Source organism: Arvicola amphibius, chromosome 10, assembly GCF_903992535.2.
Source record: "Arvicola amphibius chromosome 10, mArvAmp1.2, whole genome shotgun sequence".
Lineage (NCBI taxonomy): Eukaryota > Metazoa > Chordata > Mammalia > Rodentia > Cricetidae > Arvicola > Arvicola amphibius.
In genome coordinates, this window is record NC_052056.1 from 98,608,282 (window position 1) to 98,635,173 (window position 26,892).

A 26,892-nucleotide genomic window follows, 5' to 3' on the forward strand; every position below is an offset into this window, starting at 1 on the left:
AATAAACAACTTGAAATGACCTAAGATTAGGCAATCAGAGGCAGAGATCAAACACTGGGCTGAGGAGGCAGCTAAGGCTGCAATCCTAAACAAACATGAAGAAGACCTGCCCCAGGGGCCAGCATCCCACTCAGCAGCATCAGAGATGTGGGCATCCTAGAGCCTGTGGCACCTGCCCCTCTCAGGGTCAAAGACAGCCATGGTGCACTATAAGCTGGCACTGACCATTGTCTTAGGGTTTCTGTTGCTATGATGAAACATGACCAATGGCAACTCAGGAGAAAAGGGTTTATTTCACTCACAGTTCCATATAAAACTTAAATCATCAAAAGCAGTGGGGGCAGGAACTCAAACAGGGCAGGATCCTACAGGCAGGAGCTGATGCAGAGGCCATGGAGGGGTGCTGCTTACTGGTTTGCTCCCCATGGTCTGCTCAGCCTGCTTTCTTATAGAACCCAAGACCAGCAGCCCAGGGGAGGCACCACCCACAATGGGCTGAGTCCTCCCCCATTGATCACTAGTTAAGAAAATGCCTTACAGAGAGATCTTATGACTGCATTTTCTTAATTGAGGCTCTCTCCTCTCTAATGACTCTAGCTTGTGTCACGCTGACATAAAACTATCCAGCACCACCATTGTCCCCAAGTCCCCTACAACCAAGGGTAAGCAAAAAGGCAGGGCTGGGGCTACAGAGATATATCAGGGAGAAAAGCACTTGTTATACAAGCCAGGACATGAGTTTGCTCCTCAGCACCCAAATAAAGCTGGAAGTGGTAGCAAGTGTCTATAATCCTAGTCCTCCTGTGGAAAGCTGGGGGTGGAGACAGCTCCAGGACAGCTAGCTGGGCATACAGTGATAATGAAACACTGTCTCAAACAAGCTGGAAGGCAAGGGCCTATCTCCCCTGACTAGATGCCAAGGTGCATACTATGTCAATACAGATTGGCATAGGTCAAGTCCCACCCTGTCAGAGACCCCAGGATTCTAAGTCAATCTCTAAGGGGGTCCAGGCACTAGTGTTTCACAGGTACTAGGAGTTTCAATAGGGACACAAGATGAGAGGACCAGCAAGACATTAGCGCTAAGCCACTTAGTGTACGCCACAGTCACGCACCAAGATGTGGAAGCCTGTGAGACAGACAGACTTCCAGGGGCTACCTAGTACTAAGTACCCAGGAACAGCTTCTGCACCCTGTCCCTAAAATGGACACAGGACCTACAGCTCCTCTAAAGTGACATGGGAAGTACAGGGCAAGCAGTCTTGCTTCTGTGTAAAGTGGACCCTGGGTGACAGCAAGCTGCTTAGCCACAGAACCCAGGGCCTGGCATGTGCTTAGCACAACTCATTTCTAATTCTTCTTGGCCTCGTGTACATTATGAAAACAAGGCCCCGGGGTACATTCCAATTCAGGTCAACACCGAGGAAGCCACGCGTGTTGATGCACAGAACATCAGGGTCTCCCTGGGCTGTGCAGACTGATGCTCAGCTCACAGAAACTCCACACCCCCGCACATGGCTTCCCCAAGGCAACAGCAAACAGGCCACCACTAAAGGAAACTGGGCACTTGGATCACAGGGATGAAGCCCAAGAGGCCACATGTGGAGACAAAAGGGCTACCTCACTAGGCAGCCCACAACCAACACTGCCTGGGTAAAACAAGGTCATACCACTCCTGACAACCTCCCAAAGTTAAAGAGACCCACCACACCCACTGACAGACACCACACTCCGCAGTCCACAGACCCTCCTCCACACTCACTGCTGGATATAACACCCCACAATCTATAAGACCACCTACTCTTTGCTCCCACACTCTAGGCCAGAGGCTTTCCTTGCCTGCCACCTCTGACCGCATCCCCAGGCACCTTCCCCTCCCCATGCTATCTTAACTGCCAGCTACCAGCTAACTGGCACTCTGTTGCTTAGCCCCTGCTTGGTCACAATCTGACTCCCATGCTGATGGCAACACACTGTGTCCACAGTACCTGGTGAGTGGGTAATGGGCACACCCAGCATTGCACAACCTTCCCTGGTTCTGTATTCCACCATTGGTCTCTCTCACTCCTAGATCAGAAGCTCATCTGTAGCCCAGAACCCTCAGAGTCCCACAAGTCAACACTTGTGAACTGAAGCCCACACTAAAACCCTACCTGTGTTATCTAACCCACATCCCGATGCCACAGGCCTATGTTACTTAGGCTGACGTTGGCCAGGCCCAAGCCCTTAGCTATAGACTCTCAAAAGGCTCCCATGACTCCTGCTGGCTCACACCTTGACAACACATGAGGGTGGGTAACAAGACTCAATTTCCACCTTTGCTCCTTCTGTTCTGCAGTTTCTAATGTTGGAGAAGCATGGTCACACAGGAGGATGTGCCTGTAGGCCAAGTCCTGCCAGGGAAAGGCAGGAACTCCCTTGTGCATGGATCCAGGACTTGAGGTGACCTGTCTTCAGGCTGCCCTTCACCACATAGCACCAAGTGACCCCCACTCAGTACTCACCGTGTCGGCTCTCTGCTTCTGAACCCCAAGGTCCTCCAGGGCCTGAGACAGCTGAGCCTGCAAGATAAGACCAAGAAGATCAGGGTTGAGGGAAGATGCCTGCCAGCCTTGGGGTGAAGGCTCGCCTCAGCCTCCAATCCATGTTGAATCGGCTGGGGCCACACTGCCACCTTTGTCAGGCCCTGGGTAGTGTGAAATCCTAAACTCACAGCAATTCATGGAAGAGGGCCTGAGGAGGAAGTCAGCCAGCTGCCTCCTGCAGTCTCCAATTCCAGAAGCACTAACTAAGGTAGGGGCTCCCCAGCATGGACGGACACTGCAGGTAGACTGGGAAGGGGCAGGGCAAACCCCCACCAGGGACACCTGGTCCACTGTCCCAAAGGAAAGAAGGCTGTAGTTGAGCAGTAGCAGCAGCATCACCGACCACGAGTCCACAGGCTCCACACCCAGAGAAGGACTGCGTCCCAGAGGGTCCCCCTCTGGGCTTTAGCAACCAGGTGAATGGAGCAGGCTAGTGGAGGCTGCCCTGCTGGAGGCCACAGCAGAACAAGCACAGACTCAATTTCCGCACAAGGCTGCGAGAGCTTAAGGGTCAAGAGCCCAGACCTTGGCTTCAGGGTGCCACAGGCTCCATCCTCTTGAACTCACAACATTGCTACCCACTGTAACAGCACACACGCCTCAGTGACTGAACGCATCTGTTCTCACAGGCCCTGGTAGAGCCTTCCCTGGCAGCAGTAAGTGGCATGGCCCAGAAGCCTACAAAAATACATCCCAACCACAGGTAGCTGCTGTGAGCCATCTATAAATGTACACCACTTACAAAGCAAGGATGTGGTCACCCTCACTGAACTGGAAGGACGCTGCCTGCCCAGAGCAACAGAACTACCCCGTTGTCAGCTGTGCAACAGGCAAGGGGACTCCTTCCTATGCTCTGTCTACTGTGAGGATGGCCCTCCTCCTCTGGGGACTGCCACAGGCTGAGCACCCTGCAGACACCAGGGCAACTCAGTGCCTATGGGTGTTCTCCTGGCACACTATGCCCTCCCGCAGAAGAGCTTTTCTTAGGAAAATGGGTCCAGAAGCCAAACGTCATGAATCGGCCAGTGGACAAGGCAGGATATGAACCCAGGTCTAACCTGAGACTCTCAAGACTGGAAGAACTGCAAGGCCTACATGTCTATCGCCAGGGCACATGATCTTCCCCTCTGCTCTAAAACACACCACCCTTACTGCTTTTGAGTGAGGGATGGAGGACAGGGACTGGCATCCCCTGCACCTGACTGGCCTCAAGGACACACACGGATCTGCTACAAAGCGGTGAGGGGAAAAATAAACAGTGTGACAGCAGAGCGGGCAAAGAGGCAAACAGACATCTCCCAAAAAGGAAACGCACACAGGCGGCAAACACACAGAAAGGTAATTAACATGGTTAGCAATTAGCCAAATGCAAATCAGGACCAACAGCGAAACACCACTCTGCGAAGACAGGGCTGGCAGAGCCCAGGAAGTGCTGGGGCGATGAAAGGGAAAGGGATGGGAATTAAGCGAGTCTCCATGATGGTGACAGTGGCAGCCAAACTGAAGCAACTCGGATGACCTGGCTTCTCCTTAGGGTTTCATGTCTCATAACCTACCCCAGGTATGTGTTCAAAGGACTGAGAGACACACGCCTGGGCTGAGGAAATGGCTCAGAGGATAAAGTGCTTGCCACATAACGGTGAGAATCTGAGTTCAGATCCCAAACGCCCATGTAAAAGCAGACACAGTAGCACACATCTGTAAACCCCGTGTTTCTACGATGAAATGGAAGGCAGAGACAGAGGACTCCCTGGAAGTTCTCAGGCCAGCTGGCCTGGTGTACAGAGTGTGAACAAGAGCTCCTGCCTCAAAGACGTGGAAGGTAAAGACCAGTGACCTCGGCATACTTGAGTGCTCTCTCGCTCTCTCCAGTTAGCTTTAACCGTGGCCTTGGCCAAGGCAGGGTGGTGACAACCTTCCTTCTATGACCACCACATCTGTAGACAGAAGAGGGGCTGACGGCCACCATAGCTCCACTAGCACTCCCTCCAACACCTGCATCAGGAGATCAGGAGATAACCAGAAAGTTCCCCCAGAGGACTATCAGAAAATACTTAGTCCAGACAGCCATGCTTGGTGGGACAGTTAGCCAGAATCAAACACCATGCACACGACATGGCTCCCCTAGCAAGGGTCTCATCTCCTGGATCAGCAGAGCATGGCTGGCTGAGGAAGCCTTCAGAGCACACGGCCTGGGAGGACAACAGAGTAAGCAATAGCTCTGCTGTGAGAGACTGTTGTGAGAAGACAGCTCAGTCATCACACCTACATCCAGAAGGCAGGTCCCCTCTGAGAGCCTAGGTCACGCTCACTGGAGAGCACCTTAGTGAAAAAAGGATGGTTGGCCGTGAGCATCATGTCTGTTCTCAGAAAGGACAGAAGGACAGAGTCCTGTTGGCAGCTGATCAGAGCCTCTGGAGAACGCTGCCTCCACCAAGACAGTAGACATGACGGCCTAGGCCTCGCCAGGAGATACAACACAGAGCTGAGGATGGAGGATGGGGTGCAATGCCCAGCAGTGGGGGAAGGGCAGTCGCAGGGCTCATGTTGCTGGCATCTAGATTGAGGAAGCATCTCCTTGTGGTGGCATCACAGTGAGTGTCCTACCCTTTGCAGTGACATCAGGGCCCAGATGCTCGTGCTTTCTCCTGAGACTTGAAAAGAGGGACAGACAGTCTATACACAGGAAGACAGCAGCAATGCACCTCAGTCCACCAGATGTGCCTCATCTGTCCACAGCTGGCCGAAACATCTGGGCCACTGGCTAACGCAGTCAGTTTGACTATCATCCCTCTGCTCACACGGCACTAGCTACCAACCCTGCTCAACAAACTACTACCATGAAGGGGGCAAAGCCCGGCTTTGAGGCTATGCGCAGCGAAGTCTGGCTGGCAGACTGGTCCAGAGATGAGCCCAGTCTGGATATGGCAACAGCAGCCCAGGACAGGCTCTAGAGAGGCAGACAACAGTGCTGGGCCAGCACAGCTGTAGTTGGTCTCAGGTGTGGTTAAGGTGACAGGTAGGCTAGCACACATTTCTTACCCCTGCAGAAGCACTGACAGCGCTGGCCATGGTCCCCAGTCAGGCCCTGGGGACTGTGTGTGTTCAGACACAAGCCCTGGACATGCGCCACCTGTGACATTCCATCCTGCACAGAAGCCTCGGCAGGGCTATTTTTATCCTGAAGTGAGAAGTGGCGGCCTGATGATCTAGCACCCCTGCAGGAACACAGACAGCTTGGAGCGGGATGCAGTAAAACCTGCAGAGGGTGCAGGCTGGGACAGGCCATCCCAAATTCTGAAGGGGGTGGTATTACCTTCTGCAACACCATGGCATAGCCTGGCTGGGAGAATCCACAAGACGAGAATATCAGCCCTATATAGACCCAAGCAGGCAGAGTCCGCCCAAGGACAGAGTTAACACTGAAGAGGCCAAGACTCAGAGGCTCAGCTTTTCCTTGGGGTATGAGTGTAGCCATGGATGCAGGAGTCTCTCTCTTCTACACAGATAGCCAGCAGAACACCTGCTTCTGGGGGCTGCAGAGCAGCCAGCTCCTGAGTAGACAGTCAGCATACTCTGGCATTCAAAGCTGCAGACTGTGGTATGGGTTATGGGAGTGGGAGCCCTGAGGGCAGCAGTGGGCTCTGCTGGAATGGAGGAGACAAATGGCCCCAGCCTACACCATCCCACTCCATTCAGGGTTAGTGACTCCATAGAGACCACTCCCTAGCAATCCTAGGCACTTAACTAGAAACAGGAGATTCCCAGGCTCCAGCCCACACACTGGATCCAATATTGACAGAGGGTCCCGGTCTACAAGTGTTCCCACAAACCCTGCAGGGGTGCTGACGGAGCTCAGATCTGGGAACTGCAGCGGTGGACAGTCAATCTGGCATGCAGCTGGGATTCCAATGGCTGCCTATCATCTGTGTAACCTCTACAAAAGCTGTCTTAACATCTGATCTCAGTTCTTAAGAGTATTTGTCCTTTATCTATGTGATGGGCCCAGTGGGCTGGGACTATAGGCAGTAGCAGAGTGATTTCCTGGCACACGTAAGGCTCCGGGTTCCTCCGGTGACTCCTTTCAGCCTCCTGCATCCACTTCTTGGAACTCTTTGGAGCGTCTCCACCATGCTGCACCCACAGTGCGGTCCTCTCACCAGAAAGCAGCATGCCAGGGCGTTTGTGAGGAAGTCTCCATGTAGCTAGCAGCGCTGTAATCTGTTTTAATTAAATACGCTGGAAACACAACTCAGGTGATGCGTGGCATCCAAGTGCCACACACTTGTATTTATGGCTCCGTCGACAGAGGACTCGTGACATCTGCTTCCAACCTCCGCAGCCGCTTTATTAAATGGAATAAATAAAATCCGGGCAAAATGGCAGCAACCCCGCCAGAGACAGGCTACTGGGAGTCTCCCAGCTCCACATTTCTAGTTTGTTTTGCTGAGCTGATTTTGCTGGAATCAAAGCATGCCTTGTGCTGGAACTGCTGAAGGACATTAACCCCGGCCAGGACTGTACTGAGAGGAGGGCCTGCCCACCCATGGCCAGCCCTGGGGCTGGCATATCTGCCCTCCCATGAACAAAACTGGCAATGAACATTCCCAACACACACACACACACACACACACACACACACGTTCCAGCCAAGCATGGATGGCTACACCCAGTGCACAGGAATCCACAGAAAAGCCTGTTCACGCCGGAGAAAACAGGAGCTTGGGGTGAGGGTGGGTGAAGGAGAGGAGCAGAGAAAAGCCATCAGAAAGAAAAAGAGAGAGCAGAGGGTAAAGTGGCTGCCTCTCAAGAATGAAAGCACGAGTTCAGATCCCCAGCACTCATGGAGAATGCCACGTTTGGCAATGGGCACCTGAAATCACAGTGTGGGGAGATGGGGACTGAAAGAGCCCGTGTACTCAATTGCCGGCGGTCTAGCCAAATCTGAACTCCAGGTCATGGTGAAAGGAAGGCTCCAACATTGGCCTGACCTCCAGATGCACAAGTAATGGCATGTACACCCAGACATGCACATGGAAACACATGCACACACAACTAACAAACACATGGAAAACACATGGAAAACAGAAAAGACAAACAGAAGGGAAGACTAGGGACAAAAGTAGAAAGGAAATAGGTAAAGGGGTGGAGAGGCAGAGAAAGAGGGGAGGCAGCACCACAGGCCCATGAGGAAGTCTTGAATCATAACATGGCTAGTGATACTCTTCCTGTTTCCCTGGGTCCTCCCTCCTGTCCATGAAACTGGGGAAAGAGCATGCCTGTCCCTCGATGGTCGATGTGCAGTCAGACCCCACACCAGGGTGCTCCCTTGCACGCACCTCTCCACTTTCCAACAACTCAGGACTGCACAGCATAAGCAATGTGTGGGCTCATTCTCCACTCCGCACTGCACAGCAGAAACAATGTGAGGGCTCACTCTCCACTCCGCACTGCACAGCACAGGCAATGTGAGGGCTCACTCTCCACTCCGCACTGCACAGCAGAAACAATGTGAGGGCTCACTCTCCACTCCGCACTGCACAGCAGAAACAATGTGAGGGCTCACTCTCCATTCCACACTGCACAGCAGAAACAATGTGAGGGCTCACTCTCCATTCCACACTGCACAGCAGAAACAATGTGAGGGCTCACTCTCCATTCCACACTGCACAGCAGAAACAATGTGAGGGCTCACTCTCCACTCCGCACTGCACAGCACAGGCAATGTGTGGGCTCACTCTCCACTCCGCACTGCACAGCACAGGCAATGTGAGGGCTCACTCTCCACTCCGCACTGCACAGCAGAAACAATGTGAGGGCTCACTCTCCACTCCGCACTGCACAGCAGAAACAATGTGAGGGCTCACTCTCCACTCCGCACTGCACAGCAGAAACAATGTGAGGGCTCACTCTCCACTCCGCACTGCACAGCAGAAACAATGTGAGGGCTCACTCTCCACTCCGCACTGCACAGCACAGGCAATGTGAGGGCTCACTCTCCACTCCGCACTGCACAGCAGAAACAATGTGAGGGCTTACTCTCCACTCTGCACTGCACAGCAGAAACAATGTGAGGGCTCACTCTCCATTCCACACTGCACAGCAGAAACAATGTGAGGGCTCACTCTCCATTCCACACTGCACAGCAGAAACAATGTGAGGGCTCACTCTCCACTCCGCACTGCACATCTTCCCTGGAAGACACTACTTACGTCCCAGACTTGAGCCTGCTTGCACAGCTGCAAGACGTGGGGGCGGGGGTGTCTTTATGGAAGGAGGTCCACAAAGTTACGTAACTTTTTTACTGTGTCAATACAAGCAGCTCAGCTAATAAACTTCTGACAGGACTTTAAAGCTCTCTAGGCATGAGCCATTTCCCAGCTTCTGTTATATGAATCTAACTGTCCGGTGAGGCAACAGAAAGCTATCCTACACGGCTGTTGCTCTACTACCTGCAGCAAGACTGGCAAGACCCATCCATTGGCCTGGGAACACAAAGGGCTGGATCAAGGCAGGGCTGCCCTTCAGTGTCCCAAGATGATGCCCGGCCCCTCATCTCAGCCATTCTCCAGTCATTCAGCACCCAGGAGGTGTTAAGCCTGTCTGTTCTGGGTGTAGCTCTCATGGCGGTGAGTAAATTCTCTAGAATGCACCCACAAGGGATGTCAACATACTGATGGGATGGGGAGAACTAGAGACAGGAAGGTTTGGTTTGGGCAACCCTTCACCTGGAGAGATCCTGAATAAAGCTGGGCAGAGTACAGGATATGCCTAGAAGCCACGGCACTCACAAGTGGCAGGTGACATGTGCTCCCTTGATTAACAGAGTGACCTGAGATGGTCAAGGTGTGCCTGCTGGACACCCCCCCCCCAAGTGTAATAAAACCAAGCTGTGGCTTCATGTGCTCTCCTCAGAGACCAAGTGCTCTCCTCAGAAAGCTTGGGGCTGGTGGCGACAACTGGCATAGGCCATGGATCCGCAGACTGGACAGGTGCTGGCAATGGCCAAGGCAAGGCTGTAAACAGCAAGCTTTATGGCTGCCGTGGGAACAGTCTCCTGGCTCACTGTGGCCGGGGGGCTTTTCCACCAGTCTTCCTCACAAGTAACCCTCAATTCCAAGAACTTCTGACTCGGGGAACACCTGCTCCCATCTCACCAGAACCCCTGGAGTCCACATCAGCCTCTGCAGAGGCAAGCCCCTCTTTCCCTGCTCCTCTGGGTCTATGCACATCTTGCCTTCTGCGCCTAAACAAGGTCACTGGCTCATCTCCCTTCTCACTAGATGGGAACCCATAGAGCACCCAACTGTACACGGGACTCCACAGGGCAGGTAACAGAGTGGGGAGGAGAAGTGGTCGGGGAAGAAGCACGCTCCTAAGTTCAGGCTCCAAGACAAAGCTGGGAAGCAGAAAGCCAAGGCCACCTTCATCCTTGCAGGTCCCTTCACGCAGCCCACCAAGCTGTGGCATTCTCAAATCTGCTTGGTTCCTCCCTCTGGTCAAGCCTTCCCAGCATGTGCCCAGTTCCCTGCCATCCCCTCCTCCTGGCCATTCTTTCCAGCACCTGCCTAGCCCCCTCCAGGCCAGAGTGGCTAGACCCAGAAAGCAGTGAGCCTGTCTGCTGCCACCTGGTGGAAGCAGAAGGTGCACCACTCCCCACTCCAGCGGATTCAGACCTTCCTTCTCTATGTTAAACCCAGATGCTACTCCACCCCCAAAGGCTTGGGGTAGACACACCTTGTGCTCCTCCAGGGCCCCACTGTATGAGAAGGGGGACTCTAGTGGAGACACGGAGCCTGTGACTGACTGGGTACAACTGTCTCTTGGTGACTCTTGTGCAGGTGAGGCACATGGCCATGTGTCTGAACACATGGTGACACACTCGCCAGTCCAAAGCACAACTAGAGGAGGCACAGGGTGAACAGAAAAGCCACCCAAAGCTCTGTCTCACCACAGCCATGATACCAACACGACTAGGACTGGAGGAGGAAGGTCACAGAGAGCCAACCTGCTGCACAAGGCCAGAGTGCCCATGCACAGGAGGGCTAGCTGTGAAAGCGATCTTGAGGGTGTTTGTGTCGGGGGAACTTCTCAGCCCCTCCACCTGGACTAACCACATGAACACTCGCAGTGACAATGACTGAAAATAGTAAGAGCACCTTACTCAACACCAGCTGAGTCTCCAAGCTCTCTACCCACAGGCTCTACCACAGCTCTGGGGGACCAAACAGGATGAAGAACTTCCCATCTTTACACCCTTCAGAGGAGAGGGGGTGTCTAACACACACCCCACGGATGACAGGGAGCACTCATCTGCTAGAGCTGAATTTGAGCGACTCTGTTCACTTGACTCAGAACACACAACTCCGGTTGTGCCCAAGCTATCATGCTCCTAACAGCCTATGTGGAATGCATATGAGCAGCACAGACAGGACCTCTTAGCAAGAAAACACCAGGGGCACCACACGGTGTCAGAGAGCAGACCCGCAAATCTCTCCTCGTTAGCAATTCTCATGGAGCTAAATGTGCTGTAATAAAACGGCTATTAACACACTTACATTGATGATGGCACAGCTCGCTGGAGCCTGAATTAACCTTTCAAATGAGGGTGGAGGGCTGGGATGCAGCAGCTCACAGCAGACCCAGTGGGTCGCACTCCTGGGGACAGATGTGCAGCCGGGTGTTGGGGAGCAGGGTGGGAATCAACACGGGACCCAACTGGGTCTCCAACATTCATGGGTTTGGTCCATTCTGCCAAGAGAGTCAGTGAGGGCTACTCCAAGCAAGGACAGTGCAGGCCCAATGCACCTGGTGAGAAGCTCACAGGCAGGAAGAACAGGAGGGCGCCTGGAGCACGGCCTCCTCACCGTGGCACACACAGCCTTGTCACCAGCCATCCCCAGAGCTAGAGCTCAGCAGCTCCCACTCCTGTCACTCTCCAGTCTTCCCACTGAGAGCCTATAGCCATCCTTGCGGCTATGGGATCAAAAGTGCATCTTTAGTGTCCCAGACATGGTACAGCAATGTTGTGAGCTTCTGACTACTCTCTCACAAGAACCCACAACTCTGCACCTCATACATGGAACACTACTGCATTCTGTGGTTATCATGGGTTTTATTTATATATTTGTTGGCATGCTTTTGCAGTACTAGGAATTTAATGCAGGGACTCATGAAAGTTAGCAGGTGCTCTACCACTGAGTCACACCTCCAGCCCCTCACTGGGGGATTCTAGGCAGGGGCTCTACCACTGAGTCACACCCCAGCCCCTCACTGGGGGATTCTAGGCAGGGGCTCTACCACTGAGTCACACCCCAGCCCCTCACTGGGGGATTCTAGGCAGGTGCTCTACCACTGAGCCACACCCCAACCCCTCAATGGGGGAATTCTAGGCAGGTGTTCTACCACTAAGTCATACCTCCAGGCCCTCACTGGGGGATTCTAGACAGGTATTCTATCACTGAGACGCACTCCAGCCCCTAGCTAAGCTATATCCTCCACTTTCTTTTTACTTAAGACAGACATTAAGTTGTCCAGGCTGGCCTTAAAGTCACTTTATAGACTAGGCTGGCACAGAACTTATCACCCTCCTGCCTCAGTTTCCCAAGCAGCTTAGACTGTAGGCCTGTGCCACCAGGCCAGCTCACAGTTGTCTATTAAACGCCCCTCTCACCAAAGGTTCTGCAGCCCTGGGGAAAGGCCTTGCTCAGTGTGGACTCCAGTGCTCTCTGGGAAATGCATGTGGTCCCATCACCCTGGCTGTCGCTTTGGACACTCCTCCAGGTAGACAACCAGGAGCACTGGCTGGGCGAGAGCCAAGCTGCCTACACAGGATGACTGGCACCTCTCTGTGTGTTTGTGTCACACCAAGTTCAAGGATTAGCCCAACAGGTGTGAGCATGGACACCGAAAGAGCTGATGGGCCACAGCCTGTGACGCAGGCCTTGGCCCAGGACGTCTGCAGGTGGGCAGTGCTTCAGGGCAGACCTAGCTTTGTTCGCAGGCACTTGGCAGCTTGGGCTCAGTCCTGGGCTTCTGGGTATCAGCTCTCTTGTCATTACAATGTGGGCAATGACAGCCCCGCTTCTAGGGTCACAGCCAGAGACAAGCGCAGAGATACAAATGAAAAGTGGGTGCAGAGCAGGCACAGGCAGCCTCTGGAGGCACAGCTGTGTGGATCTCCTGACAGGCAGTATCCGCCTTGTCTTGGATGGTCAGTTAGCTTCTCTTGAGAACTAAGCAACCTCCACCCGCCTACTGGAAGGTGAGCATGTGCTTCCCCCTTCATCTGGGGTGGTTTTCAGAGAAGCACACCACAGGAAATACCAGCGCTTAGCAGGTAGGAGTCCTACACTGGCACAGAACAATCAGGAGGAGAGGCCAGATATGGTTTGCACTGGTTCCCAGTGCCTAGCAGCCTACAGGGACCAAAAAGTTACTCTCTTCTTCAAAAGGGGACATTGTCTCTGCCCTCACTAAAACAGAATGAGACTTCAGAAGACTCACAATACTGTAGGAGGTGACAGGGAGAGACAAGAAGCCACAGACTGCTTGGAAGACACCCCTAGACAGGAACACCACAGGAACATGCAGTGAGAGGAAGCAGGCTGCCACGGGGACCACATGGCTACATGGCATAGATCGTTCTCAAGGCACTTGGCAACAACTTGAGCTGGCAGAGGCCTTGCCTCACCCTGAATCCCCTTAACACCCACTTCTGCTGCCTAGGGTTGCCTGGAAACCTCTGACCTCCAAGTGCCACAGAAGTAGAGCAGGTATCAACATAATCCCCATGGCTGCACCCCCGACATGGTCCCCACTCATCCACGGCACCCACTTACCTCCATCTCCGAGCTGTGGGCATGCACCTTCTGAACCATGTCCTCGGCCTCCCACATGCGCTGCGTCAGCTGGGCTGAGTACTCGGCCTGGGTCAGCTCACTGTCATAGGATCCCAGGATGGCACGCATGCCGTCTCGCTCCTGAGGACACAGACAGATCAGGTGGGGACAGTGTGTGAGGTGGATTGGGGGGAATACAGAGGTGGGAACCTCAGAGATCCCTGCATGTGGAATTCAATAAGCTCAGGACTGCGCCCTGGTTCCGTACTCCAGTGGTGCACCTCCAAAGAGCCTGAAACAGAGAGACCCAGGCATGCAGAGTTCCAGACTCAGTTTCACTGGGTCAGTGATGGCAGAAGTCAAGCCTGCCAGCACCACACTCCAATGTTGCTGGGGAGGATACTGACTTGATATGACTCCTGAGCAGTGACACGCAGAACAAGAACACAAGCCTGGTGAGCGAGCACTGCCCTATCTGAGCACTCAAAACCCATGGCTCTGTCCTAACTAATGCACTAAGTGCCCAGAGACACTATGGCTCCAGAAACAGCTGAGGCCTCTCAGCTAGAACCTCACCTCCACAGAGAACCCACAGACATATGAGGTTGCCGGCCTTCCAGCCATGCCCAGCACTCCTGCCTTCACACTCAGCAGAGTGGGAGTGGCAGCTGGAGTTCTGGCTAACCTAGAGATCGTAAGTTTGACAGACTGAACCAGAAAGCTAGCAGTGGACAGATGCTGCCAAGACTAGGACCCAGGTTCCCTTGAATGCTAGAGAGAGCTGTCACAGGGGCTGAATGGAAACATACTCCACCCTGCCAGGAGGAAGACCACAGACATGCAGCCTGCCCTGTGTGGGCAGCCGAGATGCTCTGAGGGCCACATATGGAGCACAGCACTTTTGGGGAGCCTGGCCTCCCCAGGCAGCTTACTGCATTCTCTTTCTCCATGACTTGGGTTCTTATGTACGGCCCCAAATCTGCAGTGCCACTGGGCTCCTCTGCACACAGATTTCACTCCTAGGTAGAGGAGGTCCAGCCCAAAATTCCAGGTCCAAGCTGGGGACTCCCCTTACCCTGATGTCACCTCCTAAGAGCTCAATGGAGTACACAAGTGGGGGTGAAAATTCCTTCCTCCAGAGGTGCAGGTTTGCCAGGACCCAGCTTCACCAACCTCCTCTGAACATCGCCTTGGAAATGTGATGAGGCTCTGCATCCTGCAGGTCTGAGCAAGCCCAGCTCTGTGCTTCTAACCGGAACCTGAGGCATCCCTGCTGATACGCTTGGTACCTTCTGCTTGAGCTTTGCCCATTCATGCAGCCAGCAATGAGGATGCAGAGGACAGACAGCACAGCTCAGGAAGGAGGGGACAGCTCTTACTCTAAGAAGCAGCTTCCAACCCCAGCTCTGCTCTGTAGCCAGCTATCTAGTCACCCCAAGTTTCAAGTTCTCCCTCAGCAAGAAAGAGGTCACAAGGGTAGCTATGTGGATCAATACTGCTGTGGACAAAGTGTCCAGTGAGCTGTCCTGCAGTCAGCTGGTGCTCATGAAAACAATAGGATTTTATTACCGTTGGCAAGTGCTGTCTCAGGATGACGGAGAGGACATGGCTCTTATATACTCCAACATACCCTCTTCCCAAACCACACACCTGGAAAAGGTCAGAGTGGCCCCGCACAACTTTGCTCTATGTCCCTGGCCAGGGGTTCCTTCCCATGTGACCTGAAACATCTGTCCATACCAGAAGAGGCTCACGGGGGAGTTATGACCTCCACGGACCAGCTCCCTCGGACCACATGGGCACCGGGAGCAGCACCAGCAGCCATCAAGGACTTTCGGATGCGGCTGCGGCCCTGACTGTGTCATCCGGACTCAGTCACCCTCAGCACCAGCGCTGCCTATCCTTAAGCCCCTAATGTTTAAGAGCATTCTCCCCTTGGCCCATGGGCCTCCAAAGCCTTGTCTGGGCTCTCTTCTCTCCCAGGCAGGGGACACAGTTATCACCTCGGCACAGAATTCATAATTAGTGAGTGCCAAAAAAATTCAATAAGTGAGAAATTAAAGTTCCAAATCCAGCTGGAACTGGTCACAGGTCTGGGGGCGATCTATTTCCGTGGGAAGGTTTATGAAGTGCCATAACTTTATTGAAATCCTATATCTTCCCATTGACTTTTATCGTCTCGAGCTGGTTACCCAAGTTATCATTAGCAGAGTGCCGATGCCACGAGAGGCCGGGCGGGGGATTTCCTTTCATCAACAAACTGTAATTGTCTCTTTTATTGATCGGTAAATCTCCCCGCTGCCACCTTTTGCTGGGCTTCTCTCCTCCAGTGTTTCCAGGCTGGCGCAGAAGAAAAATAGAACCGGAGAAGTTTGTTGTTTGTGTCTTTTCAAGGAATGGGCATCACAGTGAGGGTGTTGTGTAGTGCAACTGAATAACGGCTCTTTAATGAGCAATGCCACTCTCTCCTCGGTGCCACTTGAGCGGGCACAGGTGATTCATCGCAGCACAAATCAGCGCCTGGGTGGTGCCCACAGAGCCCTAAAGACCTGCTCGCCAAGTACCAAACAAAATGGCATTTTCCACTGAGTGCTTCTCCTCGGGTACAGAACAATCCTGTTTGAAAGCAATCAAATTTGCTCACCGCATAATTAATGGCAAGGAGAGAGTACTAGCAGACAGTTTTCCTGAGCAAGTCATCAACTGAGGATGGGGCCCCAAGACCACCTGAGACAATCAGAGGGGATGGGTGCCCTTCTGGGCAGTGCCTCTCTGGGTCAGGACAGGCCAGCGGCCATCCTAGCTGTCAGACAGCCCATGGTGACGAACTGGAGTAAAAACCTGGTGGTATCATAAGTGGTATAGAAGAGCCAGAAAGATGGCCCAATGGGTAAAGGGTTTGTTGTGCAAACATAAGGACCTGAGTTCGGTTCCCAGAAGCCATGTAAGAAGCCACGTGTGGTGACACATGCTAGTTATATTAGAACTGGTAAGGTGGCTACAGAAGAACTCCCAGGGCTGGCTGATCAGCCAGACTAGGACTCTGTGAGAGACTGTGTCTTAAAGGGGTGGGGGCTGCCAAGATAGTTCAATGAGTAACTGCCAACCCTGAGGAACGAATTTGATGCCTGTGACCCACATGGTGAAGGAGGGACCTGAGTCTTGCAAGTTGTGGCCTGACCTACAGGGCATGTACATATATACATACACACATGGGGGGGGGGAGATTATGCACACATGGGGATGGCTAACTAAAGCTATGTTATTTGGCCATTTTCAACTCACTCCTAGCTAGAGAGTAATAACAGACCCAAAGAAAGGACTTCTTTCATGTCTAGATGATGAACCATAAGTTTACTGGGTGCATTTATAGAAGCATGGGTAACCGGTGCAGCTGTATCACCGAAAAGTTCACCCAAGCATGCTGATGATCCCACAAAGCTTTATCCTTAGAGCTCCCCACACAGCTTGCTGGCTGCTCCACCAAAGAGTCTCCTCTCTCCAGCAAATGCTTCCGGCTTATAAAACCCTGGGGGGGGGGGGACTCTGGAGCCATATCTCCTGCTTATATAACCCTGGAGGGGGGACTCTGGAGCCATGTCTCCTGTGGTTTCCTGAGTCATAACTCCAGACTCCACCCCACACCCTATCTGAGCCACCTCCCTCCCTCCACAGGTGAATGTTTCAATCTGATAAGTGCTGCATACAAAACTAGTAAAGAATTCCAGGGCTTCACAGTGGTTTTCTAGAAGGGAAAGTGAGGCATACACGTACAGAGTCACTTGTTTCAGGACCCAGGAACTCCAAATCACTGCCTTCTGGAACCTGAGCCTCTTGACAATGTCCTTTCCCCCATGACAACATTTAGGAGGGACTCAACCAGCCAGGCCAGGAGGGGCCACAGATGACCATCACAGGACAAGCAACAAACATGGGGTACAGGAATCAGTATCCCCGCTCCTGGGAAGACAATGGATGCCCTGAAGAGAGCGCTGTGTGACTGTCACTGTGCTGGTGGAAGTCCTGTCACTTATCTTTCGCCCACTGGTGACAGCTCACTAACCTGGCTTTGGTACGGAGAAGGCCCATTTAAGCCCATGGAGGTCATAATAGCACAGCCCACTGGGCCTTGGGGCAGAGGATGCAAGAACAGGCCAGGGGCCAGAGTGCTAAAAAGACAGCAGGTGGTTACAGGTGACCATAGCATGGAGGCTGCACCCGGCGCATGTGAAAAAGTACACCCCAGCCAGAGGGCAGTGTAGGTGGTTCTAACGGGGCCTGGCCAGAGAGCAAGACATGAAGGACTACACAATAGTTTCTTTCTGTTGCTGTGATGGAGCACCACAACCAAAAGCAGCTATGGAAGAAAGGATTTGTTCTGTCTTAAGGTTCCAGAGGAAAAGTCTATAATGGGATGGGGGTGAGGGGAGCAGGAAATTGAGCAATCACATCTTCAAGAGCAAACACCAAAAAGAACACAAACTAGAAGTGGGCAAAGCTGTACACTCTCAAGGCCTGTACCCAGTGCTATGTTCCTCAGCAAGGCTCCGCCTCCTCAAGTTCCACAACCTCCCAAATCAGTGCCACCAAGCAGAGACCAGATGTTTAGATATATGAGCTTACAGGGGACATTTCTCATTCAGACTACTACACAGCCCACCCCAGGGAATAGCTCTTCACCAGCCTCTGGTGCACCATGGGAAAGAGGGGACGACATGGAGAAGAGGACCAGCCTGCAGTCTGTTGCCCCTCCAGAGACCAGGCCAGAACTCAGGCCAAAAAACACAAGTACAATGCTGGCAAGACATCACTTTGCTCCGTGCCCCGGAGAATAAAATCAGTCTCTCTGAGCCTTGAGATACTGGACTATCAGGTAAGAGGCAAGGAGCCCACCCCCTCGAGGTGACACAGCAGTCTGGCGTGTGGGTGTATGCGTCACTGCCATCCTCTACTTTCTCTCATCACAGCTGCTTTCTCTGTGTCAAACACCCCTGCTTAAAGTGAACATGAGTGACCCACAAGGCCAGTGTACATGCTGCTCTGAAGCACAGCTCAGGCTGCAGGGGAGCCTGGTGCTGGACGGATAATAAAAGGCTCAAGGCAACCCTCGTCATTTCCCACCCTCACTAAAAGGGTTGGAGGTACCCGTGTGTCATCCCAGGAGTCTCTCCCCATTCCCAGAGGCCCCTCCACCCTGCAGAGCAGCTGGGAGCAGAACCTACACTCAGGGCAGGCAATGCCCCTTTCCCTCACTCCTTTCTTTTCCTCTTCTCTCCCCTCCTCTCCGCTGCCCCTCCCACCCTCCCCTGCCAGTGCTGACTCACTGGGCAGCCCACTCATTGCAGTTCTGTCTGAAAAGCTTCGGAGTGCCTCTATGCAGGGACGCTCTCTGCAGGCATCTCCTGCGGTCCTTCCACTGTCACCATGGCCTTGCTCCTTGTCTGGGCTCCTCCACTCAGCTCTTAGTCACCTCACAAGGCTTTCTTATGAACAAATAAATCATGCCTGCAAAGAGCTTTCCCAATTAGCTCCCAGCACCAGCAGCTGCCGAAATCCACCCAACTCTGGGAATCCCGGCCCTGCTCACTTCTTTCAGGGCCACTCACGGGGCATTCCAAGAGAAGTGCGCTAGAGGCATGGAGGCCTCCACAGTGCAACCAGTACCTGCTAGGCAACAGAAGCCCTTCTTTTAACATGCTTATCTCCATTTGGAGAACCTGGCTGTAGCCCACCCTAAAAGAGATGCACAGATGAGGGTGCCCATGGCTCCCTACCAAGCATCCTGGCTCCACTACCTCTAGCTCTAGCTATGCCCCCAGCCCTGTGCTCTTCAACTTGCCTCACCATAAGGGAGTCTTCAAGGTCTTTAGAGCTTCAAGTCCTCTCTAGAGGACCCAAGCCCTCTCTGCATCCATTCCAAGGGAATCCCAACACACCAGGCGCACAGGCGACTTGGACAGAAGGAGTCTGTCTCTAGAGTCAACCTGGCACACGCCCTGCACATTCACACTAGTGGAAAGAGGTTCCAGAAAGTAAGAAGGCCACAGGATACCATGTCACACCGGAGGTTGCATGTCTGTCAGAGGGTGCAGGAGCCTGAACAGCTAGCTGCAGTGGCATTGTGAACCACAGGAGCTTCCATTCTGATCAGCCAGAGCTGCCCCTCAGTGCTCAGGACAGCAGAGGCATGCCTGACCAGAGTCCAAGCCCCAGTTCACAGGGAACAGGGATGTCTAGACTAAGTACAGCCCCATCAGGGTTTTCTGGCTGTTTCCTTCTGGAACATTCTAGAACCATAAGCATGAGAAAAGCCTGTTTGCAGGGTCAAAAGAGAAGAAAAGGCCCTATATGGTACATCCAGTCTGACAAAGGACATCAGACAACAAGCCAGGCCTGGTGACACCAACCAACACAGTGCCACCTCCACCTATCTCTGTGAGGGGGGCTGCTCACTCCCAACCACGGAACTGGCCTTTTGAATTCCCAGGGCTTCACTGACCAACCATGACCCAAGTGAGCAGTGAGTAACTATGTGAAGTAATCGACCAATTACAACTATGGTTGATGGGGCTATACAAAGTGAACCTGGGTCTCAAGGGAAACCTCCCTGCAAAGTCACGGGCCACCAAGGTCTGGGATATAGCAGGCCTCAAGCAGGAGAGGAACAGGGTTTGCAGTGCCAGATCAGCTGGGCAGCCAGGTGAGGGCCCTGGAGAGAACAGCCCCTGGCCACAGTGACAAACTTCTAGTAAGACCCATCACCACACTGAGGATGGCTGCCATATGCATGCCGCCTTGATGCTGGGTAGACGGGAAAACCCAGGAAAGTCTATTGCTGAGAGTCTGCAGTCACAAGCCTACATGCAAAACCTGTGAGCTAGAGATAGATAACTATCAAATGACACACCATGTCAAGCCCAGACGGACACACCAGCAGAAGGCACAGAGAAGACAGAATCAATCCACTCATCAAATACCTTCTCGAGGTGAATCAAAGGCTGGCAAGGAAGAAGTGGATTCCCCACACTCGTTTCATCGCTGTGAGATCCAGCCACACTGTGGCTACTCTGAGTCTTAAATCAGAGTTCAGGGGAGAAGTGGCACTAAGATAGAAAGGCTGCCTTTGGGCTGTGGGATGGTTAATCTTGGCTGGCAACATGACTTGATCCGGAATGAACTGAAGGACAAACTGCTGATAGACCTGTGGGGACTTGCTTGAGGTGATTTTCAGTGGAAAAGCCTGCCCTTCCAGCAGCATCCCAGATAAAAGGAGGTCCCAGAAGAAAGCTCAGCTCTCTGCCAGCTTGCTTTTGTGCCTTGCTGGCAAGTTCATCTGCCCTGTGGCTGCTGCACTTCTTCGTTGAGATCAGAACCGCAGCCTCCTCAGGCTTCTCACATGGACTAAAGAGCAATGACCCTCCAGGAAGCTGGGCCTCTGGGGCCAGGAGGAGACTGCTGAGACCCCCAGCTCTGTGGGCTCTTGAACAGCACCTGGGCCCTCATTTCTGCAAGTAAGGCAACTACTACACTGCCCAGACCACATCGTGTAAGTCATCCCTGGACATCAGGAGTGGGGCCAGGATACAGTAACTGCAATACAGAAACCATGCAGGGAGAACGGGGAGGGCCTGAGGGAAAACTCCAGTAAATTCAAAGCAATGAAAGAAAACTGTAACTATGATATTTTTAAATGGTACAGATAATGGACGAAATAGGAATATAGAAATTCAAATGGGAAGAATAAATGCTGAAGACAAACTAAACATGCTGATTAAAAGACAAAGCTCATACTCTGTAGCAAAGCAGGAGTCCACTACAGAGTATTTCCAGAAAATGAATAGTGTGTGGAGAAGGCGGCCAAGGAGAGTGGAAGCCTCACCTACACTCAACAAGATCCAACTGAAGGCCGAGAACTCAGAGTTGGGTGTCTCTCTAAGGCTCAAGTCACCAGAACAATATGAGCTGCTAATGAGAGAGGGGGCAGTTCCAGTCATCACCGATACAAAATGTCAGATGTCAATGCCCATCAATGACAAATCAAGCTGACAGCCCGGGGTTAGAAAACCGAACACCAATATGAAAAACTCCAACCCGAGACACAGTTGCTATGCTACACACACACACACACACACACACACACACACATATTCAATCTGGGACTAGCCTAGCCTGCGTGGATACTCCAAGCCAGGAAGAAACCCTTGTGCCAAAACAATGTAAGGTGTTAGCCACTCTCAAACCTCAAGGGACAGCTAGAAAAATTAATAAGTGCTACAACACAGAACACAAATTCCATATGAAGAATCATTGAGAGCTACTTCAGAAAAGGGAAAATGGTAATCCTGAGAACCAGTCCTGGAAAGACTGTGAACAACATCTAATACATTTGCGAAGTTAAAAAAAAAAAAATTCCAGCAAGCAGAGGTTAGCTAAGACCTCCAAGGAAGCATGATAACACAAGGGCAGGGCGGCATGGGGCCTCTATGGGCACCGGAGGTGGTGACACATGTTTGTAATCACAGCACTCTCAGTGCTGGGGGATGAGAGGCAGAAATGAGGAGATCATTGGGGAGCCATGGACCAGGCTGCCTGGAGCACAAAGCAGGGCACAGACCACACCAGAGACCCCACATCACCAAGGATCAAGGGGAGAACTGACTCCTGAAACATGTTCTCTAGCAATCATGTGTCCACGAGCGCACACATGAACACACGCTAAATAGGAAGGTACAAGAACCACAGCATCCTGTCAGGAAGCGCACAAGTGTGACAGAGATTGGAGCACTAAACTTTGAAAAGCCCCACCTACTAGGTGCCTGGCAAAACTACTTGTCAAAGGGAAAGCAGAGAGTGACTTGGAGCTTTGTGCCAGCACCAGGCCTTACCAACAGGAGTCCCCAGAGCCTCAGCACCAGAAAGGAAGGTCAGTCCTTCATGGAACAAGGATCAGAAGGAAAAGTGAGGACAGGACAGAGTTAATGACTTCTTGGCCTTCATTTGTCTCCCAGAAGCTGCAGAGATGGCTCAATAGTCAAGAGCACAGACTGCTTGTTCCTCCAGAGGAGCAGAATTCAACTCCCAAAACCTAGGTTGGGCAGCTCACAAGCATCTAGAACTCCAGAGCCAGGGAATCTGATAACCCTTTCTGGCCTCCACCAGCACCTAGAGCGCGCACACACACACACACACACACACACACACACACACACACACCTAAATATAATAAAAGTAAACGTTTAAAGTCAGCACATTAAGTGACTATGGTGTCCCTGGGTGAGGGGTAAGGATGGTTCAGAGAGTTTGAGATTATCCCTTAACCTGTAAAGTAATTCAGTGCTGTCAGCCTTAGACTAGATTATTCCTAAATGCCAATGACCAACATTTGGATAATACTAGTCACACCTACTGATGCAGGCCTGTCATCTCCATTACTCTGGAGACTAAAGCAGAAAGACATCAAGTTCAAAACCAACCTGATCTACAGAGCAGGGTCATGACCAGTCTAGAAAACTTAATAAGATCTTGTCTCAAATAAAATGTTAAGAAATGGACTGCACAGCAGGGTTATGTCTCCAAAGTATAATGCTCACCTAGAATCCTACCCCTCAGTGAAGGGCTGAAACACCTGCCTAGAATCTCCCAGTGAGGGGCTGGGGTGTGGCTCAGTGGTGGAGCACCTGCCTAGAATCTCCCAGTGAGGGGTTGGGGTGTGGCTCAGTGGAAAAGCCCCTGCCTAGAATCCCCCAGAGAGAGGCTAGGGTGTGGCTCAGTGGTGGAGCATTTGTCTAGCATATACAAGGCCCTAGGTCCAAGCTAATACAGGAGGAGAAAAAAGCTGCCTAATTCATATGCTGCCAAACAGAGGCGGACCTGAATGATAAGAAATGTGCAATTAAAAGCAAACAAGGCAGATGAAGTGGAGAAGATAAAGAAAAGGAAACAAAGAGCAGTGACCAAGCACAAAACGGGGACAAACAGGGGTATAAAGCAAACCATGTCAACAATCATTTTAAATGTGGATGATCTAAGCACACCAATTAATCTAAGCAGGCCACTTTGGAAGACACTGTCAGAGTACATTAAAAAAACAAGACCTAATTATATGCTGTTTACAAGAAGTGGTCTTTGAACAAAAAGACACATCTATTAAAGGTAAATGGAGAAAGATATACCATGCTAACTCCAATCAAAAGAGAGCAAGAAAGGCTAGAGCAGCAGTTCTCAACCTGTGGGTCACGAACCCTATTGGGGGGGCAGCCCTTTCACAAGGGTCACCTAAGACCATTGGAAAACACAGATATTTATATTATGATTCATAATAGGGACAAAAATCACAGTTATGAAGAAGCAATGAAAATAACTTTATGGTTGGGGGTCACCACAACATGAGGAACAATATTAAAGGGTGGCAGTGTTGGGAAAGTTGAGAACCATTGAGCTAGAGAGATAGCTCAGCAGTTAAAAGCACATCCTGTTCTAGCAGAGGACCCGAGTTTGGTTCCTAGCAATCACAACAGGCATCTCACAACCCTCTATAATTCCAGTCCTAAGGGAACCAATGCCTTCTTCTGGCCTCCAAGGTACCTACAACTCACATGAACATACATATATACACACTACATGTTTTTGTAAGAGCTGGGGGAGCTTTCTGCATGTCAAATGAACCAGGGAAAAGCACCAGAAAGGAGTCTGGCTCTGCAGTGATGAAAGGGTCACTGTGATGGAAAGACATGCCCGCCCTCCACACAAACTCACTGACACTGGAGCAAGACGCACACAGCACAGACAGATCAAACTGCACAGAGAGACAGATGAACCCCTGGTACATGTCAGACTTCAAAACTTCTCTATCTGAAACAGGCAGAAAATCAGTAAGGACACCACTGACCCAAACTACGCCATCAATCACCTGGCCTGACAGTGACAGAGTGTGTCATCCCCAGCAGCAGAACCCATGTCGCACCCAAGATTACAGGAAACACTTGCAGAGCAGTGCACTGGGGCCAGAAATGACATCACAGGAAATGGAGAAGAGAAGCATTTTTGCCACCGAATTAAACTGGGCACTAGTTGTGAAAGAGTCAGGGGCAGAGGTTCCCAAATGCATAGAAATTAACAAACCACTTCTAATTAATGTACAAGCAAAGGAACGGCTCAAGAGAAACTCAACAATGGTTTGGAACAATAAGAAGACAATACAACTTTACTGCAAGTTATGGAACACAGCAGGTGCTGGGCTCGCAGAGAAACTTGTGGCTCTGCAAGCGTGTTTTACAAAGGTCTTAAAAAAAAATCACCTTTAGCTTCCAGGAGAGAAGCTGCAAAGGAGAATGTGAGACCAAAACAAACAGAAGGAAAGAATAAAAGCTAGAACAGAAATGAGTGGGAATCCATACAGAAACTAGGAAAAACAAAATGAAGGCTGTATTGTGGGAACAATCTAGGAGAAAATGCTCGAAAAGTTTAGCTAAGGGCTGAGGGCTAGGGAGCTGCTCAGTAGGCAAAGCACTTGCAGCTCAAAAGTAAAGACCTGACTTCAAATTCCCAGAGCTCACATAAAGCCAGACATTGTATGTAATCCCAGTGTTCCTACAGCAAGCTGGGAGGGGAAGATGGGAGGATCCCAGGACCTCCTGGACCAGCAGGCTGGAGTAGCAGCAGTGAAAAGGAGTTGCTGCCTCCAACAAAGCGGGAGGTGAGGAATAATACCTGAGCTCGCCCTCTGGCCTCTGTGTGTGCTGTAGCACATGAACACTTGTGCTCACACACACATTATACATACACACACCAAAAGAGCCACGCCCATGAGAACACTCAGGACTACCACAGGAAGCAGGTGCTGCTAGAGTTCACAATAGGCAAAGCTTTATTTATTAAAACACAAAAAAACACTATATTTCCCCTTTTTTGTCTAAAATGAAAAGGCTATAACTAATATAAGAACAACTATATACAATAAGTACAATAACTATATACAATATATGCAGGCAGTAATACATCAACAATGTGTAGCCCATTTGCATTTGACAAATTCAAAGAAAATACTCCATATCTATCCTATCTTTATGAGTCCAAAGTCTTGTACCTAATTTACTTTCTAACATAACTTGCATTACCATCCAAAACTATCTTTTGGTATCTTATACATTTTACACTTCTTTAATGAATTTCTTTTCTGAGTCTTACAAAACAAGGAAAACTATAATAATAACTAACTAGTCTTCAACTCCCTCAGAGACCCAGGAAGGAAATAATATTAACTGAACAAGCAGAAAGTGCAAGCAAGCGACTTCCAAATAATGTGATAAATGACAGAAACAGTTGGCTGCCTGAACAGTCACCCAAAGTTCCTCTGCAATGTTGGAGCATCCATCTTCAGCCTAAAGGCCTAGAGTATTCAACGGACTTTTCTAGGAAGCAGGATTTTTGAAGGAGTGTCTGCCTTGTCTTGACAAAGTTTGGCAGTCCCTCTCTTTTGTGTCCTGCTTGTCCCATAACAGCATAGTGTAAGCAAGCAGTCAAGGCAGGAGCATTTTCTTGCCTGGTGGCTTACTTTTGTCACAAAGAAAATAACACTATGTGGGGTTTCTAAAATATCTTAAATGCCATATCATGTAGACCTCTGAACTGTTTGAAGATGACCTGTCTATCTAAAACACACACACACACACACACACACACACACACACACACACACACACACACGTTCTTGTATGGATCCAGCTACCAAAACCCAATGAGGGAGGAAAAGCACTTGGGCTCACCCAGGGCCTGCTCTTTTTTGATCCCAAATGTGAAACACAGAGCACAGTAGTGCTGTGACCAGGCCAGCTAGACATCCCTGTGGGCCTGAACCCAAGACAGTGCCCCACCAGGTTATGGACTAATGAAGCTGTTTAGTTTCTTGACCGAAACACACAGATTTCCACTGGATCTAAGTCCAATTGGTAACACCATAATCAAGACACCCCGGCCTCTTGCTAAAGGTCTCCATGTTACAAATAGGCTGCTGTCCTGGTGTGTCACGTCCCTCAACTTATGGGTACACTGTAACCAGTTTTATCCTCTGCTGCTTTCCTGGAAATACAACTGTCCTGACCAAGGATGGTTACATCAGCCAGTCCCTGGGTGGGACCTGCCCTGTCCCTGCTTTTGGAGTGACTCCTGACAGGAGTTCAGCTTGACAGGTCAGCCTGTTTCTGATAAGGAACTGAATTAGCCATAATGTGAAGCAACAGACACATGAGGTCCCACTACATGGACCCTACTTGATAATTCCATAGGAGAGACCAGTTCACTACAAACCTTCAGTAGACAACAACAGGGTCCTACGAGGTGCTCTTACAGTCAGGAACTTCAGCATGCACTTGTAGTCCCAGCTACTCTAGAGGCTGAGCTAGGAGGATTACTTGAGCTTAGCTTCAACAACTTAGCAGACACATTGCATCTTTAGGAGGAGAGGAGGA

The 26,892-nt window shown here is 51.2% G+C and overlaps 1 protein-coding gene across 1 annotated transcript in view; it reads right to left on the bottom strand.

Moving 5' to 3' along the window:
• Mad1l1 (mitotic arrest deficient 1 like 1) overlaps nucleotides 1-26,892 on the bottom strand; it is a 317,149-nt gene that overhangs the window by 121,095 nt on the left and 169,162 nt on the right. Inside the window, exons 12-13 of the mRNA XM_038345544.1 lie at nucleotides 13,427-13,567; nucleotides 2,505-2,561 (exon numbers count right to left, since the gene is read on the bottom strand). Coding sequence (XP_038201472.1) covers nucleotides 2,505-2,561; nucleotides 13,427-13,567 — 198 coding nt within the window. The remainder of the gene's footprint in view (nucleotides 1-2,504; nucleotides 2,562-13,426; nucleotides 13,568-26,892) is intronic.